Source organism: Microtus pennsylvanicus, chromosome X (assembly GCF_037038515.1).
Source record: "Microtus pennsylvanicus isolate mMicPen1 chromosome X, mMicPen1.hap1, whole genome shotgun sequence".
Classification (NCBI taxonomy): Eukaryota; Metazoa; Chordata; class Mammalia; order Rodentia; family Cricetidae; genus Microtus; species Microtus pennsylvanicus.
Window position 1 is genome coordinate 61446664 of NC_134601.1, and position 3948 is coordinate 61450611.

Consider the following 3948-nt stretch of genomic DNA (forward strand, 5'->3'; position numbering starts at 1 on the left):
TTGGTTCACATTCCAGTTCTAGGGAATCTGATGCCCTCCTCTGTCCTCTGATGGCACCAGGTATTTAAGAGGGGCAGACAAAGATGGCAAAAAACATACACATAAAAATAAAAAATTTAAAATTTAAAAAGGAAAGTAAGTGGTTTATGAGGAAGACTAGAGACAGGAGAAGTTATTCTTCAAAATGACAACCTGTGATCATCCAGCAATAAAAATTAATATTGGTACCTATCTAATATGGAAATTTTTACAGCCTTCTATCTCAGACAAATTTAATTACTAACTGTTCTTTATGATCAACAGAAGTAGATAGGAAATAGACATTAGCATGACTAATTCTTAGTATGTACTAGAAGAAAACTGAAGATCAGAACAATTTGATAATTTATCAAGAATTACCAACAAAAAGTCAACAGAGAAAAAAGCCTACATATTCTTTTTCTGGAAAATGTCTATTTCATTCAATTCATCTTACTGAGTACCTACTTTATTTCAAGAGTTACCTTCTGGCAAAAGCTGTGAGGTTAATATAATGTAATCATCCTCCTCTCCTCCAAGAGCTCAGAGTTCTTTGGACAACACATGGATTGTAACTAGTAAGATATTTTTATGTATTGTCACATAAATGACAAAGACTAGAGTGTGGCATATTCATAGACTGCTGAAGAAATGAGAAACTGTCCAATGTAGCTACAATACAGAGTGTGCCAAGAGTGGTTGAAACATAGTGAGTGCGGAAACATAGGGGGTGCGGAGTCATAATTGCAGAACTGCAGAAGAATTTAATTGGTACAGAGCTTCTGAAGGGCACATAGAAGGACAGGACACTTGTTGTGCTTTGGCTCTGCACTTTCTTCTCATAATACATCCTTTCTTTCTTACACAGCACATGAAAACACCATAATGTTTATCTCAAAGAGTTATAGAAAGAAGTTATTCTTTATAAGTTGTAACATTATCATTGTTTCATCTATAAAAGGTATTTTAAGTAATAATCATTCCTTCCTCCCTCCTTTCTTCCCTCCCTCCCTCTTCCCCATCTCCCCTCTCTTCTTCTTTACTTCCCTTTCTCCATTCCTTCTTCGTTTAATATTTACAATTTAATATGTAAAGTCTAGTTGAGGAAGAAAAAAACACAATTGAAAAATTAGGGGGAAATTATTAAGCCTTGACTATAATTTATGAATTTATTTAAGGAAGACACTTTATGTAAGCAATGAAGAATATGAAGTAAAATAAAAGAGTATTGTTGTTTTGTTTCATTGCCATGATTCTTTTCATTATGATGAAATAACTCTGAACTAGAATTTTGGAACAGAACTGAAGTTAAAAAGTTGGTGGGAGGAAAACTGCTAATGGTACGGAGTAGCCTTAGGTCCTGGATCTTTTTCGTGCCTTTTCAGTTTTTAAAAGTTGCTAAAGATGTCTATATGGCAGAGTTCACCAACTCAAAAAAAAATTTCTTTTGCTGAGAAGCCTCCTCAGTGCCCTTTTTATGTCTGTGTTCCTTAGACTGTAGATGAAAGTGTTCATCATGGGTGTTACAACTGTATACATGATGGCAGCCACCTTATCCCTTTCTGCCGAGTAGCTAGAAGCAGGAAGAAAGTAGACGCCAACAATAGACCCATAGAAGAGGGACACTGCTGAGAGGTGGGAGCCACAGGTAGAAAATGTCTTCCACTTCCCTTTCACGGAGGGGACAGCAAGCACAGCAGCGCCAATACGTGCATAGGAGAGGAGAATGAAACTGAAAGGGATGAAGATAACTGCTCCCCCAACAACGAGGATGAGCAAGTTGTTGATTTTAGTGTCTGAACAAGCAAGCCTCAAAATGGGTTCCAGATCACAGAAGAAGTGTGGGACTACTCTCCGTTCACAGAAAGGCAAGTGGCTTAGTAGACTGAGATGCAGTACTGAGACAAGATTGGAGATAACCCATGGAATCACAACCAACAGGACACAGCGCTTGGAACTTAGCAGTGCAACATAGTGTAATGGGTGACAGATGGCAATGTAGCAGTCGTATGCCATGGCCGCCAAAAGGAAATTGTCCAGGTCCACCAGGAGCATAAAAAAATACATTTGTGTAAGGCATCCTTCAAAAGAGATGTATGGATTCCGGCTTTGAATGTCTGCCAGCAATTTAGGGACTGTCGTGGTCGTGAAGCAGATGTCAGTGAAGGATAGATTGGCAAGGAAGAAGTACATAGGGCTGTGGAGGTGAGTATCACTGATAATAGCCAGAATGATAAGTGTGTTTCCCACCATAGTGACCAGATACATGCATACAAACACTGTGAAGATGAGCAGCTGCTGCTCAGACCCCACTGCGAGTCCCAGGAGGAAGAATCCAGAGATAGTAGTTCGGTTTCCTTGGTGCATGGTTCTGCTGTGTCTAAAAAGGGAAAATTTATCTTCCCTGGTAAATGGCGACATGACACAAATGCCCATAAGTGCATTACTAGACTATAGAAGAGAGTCAGACTTTGGAGCCAGACACCTAGGGTTACATTCATTCCCTAGTAAATGAAACAGCAGTCGAACGAGGGCCTAGCACATAGTGAGAAATCAGTAAATATTGGTAAATTGATAACTGGGGGAAAGTGGAACATTCTGCATATACAGCTCACAGTCTTGGTGTCTATGTTATCTGAGCTTTCTGGAGCTATTTCAACAGTTTTTATTTTTCACGGGTCATATGAGAAATGTACAGGCACATACTAAGTAGCCTGGCTTTGTATCTGAGCTATGACTACACTAAAGAGATAACTTTATCATTCACTAATCTGAAAGACTAGTGTAGTCTAAAGACAGACAGACAGCTCCAAAGAAAAACCTATTCAAACACCGCTTTTCACATTGCAAAACGGTGAAGAACCACAGGAAAGGTGTGTGTGAATGGCCACTCACGTAAGCAACATAGAGGTAGAGGTAGAATTTAATGTCCTGAGCCAATGTACAGTGGAATCATTTGAATAGGAAGAGGCCAAGCTAAAGAAAGGGTAAGTGTTAGTAATTATTTACGGCTTCTACTTGGCTGGTACTTTACTAACTGCTTTACAGCATTCTCCCTAATCGTATAGATTACATAGGACTACCAAAATGCAAATATACAGATACAAGAATCAATGCATCCAGGGTGATGTTGATCAAATTGATAGAAAAGTCAACGCAGTGGAGTCGGGAATCTGCGCTTAACCAGCGTGACTTTACAGACTTGTTGACCTCTGTGTCATCATGTCTTTGTATTGCTTTACACCTTCATGACTGTATTGTAGGTGGTGATAATATTTATTCACCCCCACCCATCTTCAGTGCACCTGAAAACTTGTTTGGCCAGTCAGACACTGTCAGTAGTAGTGTGTGACTTTGAGTTTGTACTAAGAACTTCATTTCGCCACACCTCAGAGCAAATGGTCAAGGACGTGCAAATTGCAAGAGCTTCTTGCAATGTGGAACTCATCTAGACTGTTCTATATATGATGTTTGCAGATCTGTGTCATGCATTTGTTATTTGAAGACCTGTTATGTCTTTATACCGTCTTCCCAGGCTTCCACAAGAGGAACTGCCTCTGTGCAAATTTCTATAATTTTACCTGGTATTATATTAAATTTGCCCCTTCTGTGACCAAAAAAAGAGATTGCTAATGCTAATGAATAGTTGGAGCAAGATCACAGAAAGGATGCTGCACTTATTTAATAACACATTTTTTCTAAGTACCTTGGCAGTCTTCATTTGCATACTAGCAAATAAATGTGCTAATTGTAAATCAAGCAAGATCTGGTCTGGTGGGACCTCTGCTAGGCAACACTCACCTGTTTCATATGTACAGAATGTACTGAAAATAATAAAGTGGCATATTATTATGTACATGTAATCTAGGCTTTTCATTAATGCAGATTGAATTAATCAAGTGTGACAGCACACGCTTCTGATTCGACTTT

The 3948-nt window shown here is 39.0% G+C and overlaps 1 protein-coding gene across 1 annotated transcript; it reads right to left on the reverse strand.

The window, feature by feature from the left end:
- Positions 1-1440: 1440 nt before the first annotated feature.
- Positions 1441-2439, reverse strand: LOC142840636 (olfactory receptor 1468-like). Its single transcript, XM_075957165.1, has one exon. It carries the CDS (start codon positions 2437-2439, stop codon positions 1441-1443), a length of 999 nt encoding a protein of 332 aa, XP_075813280.1.
- Positions 2440-3948: the final 1509 nt, after the last annotated feature.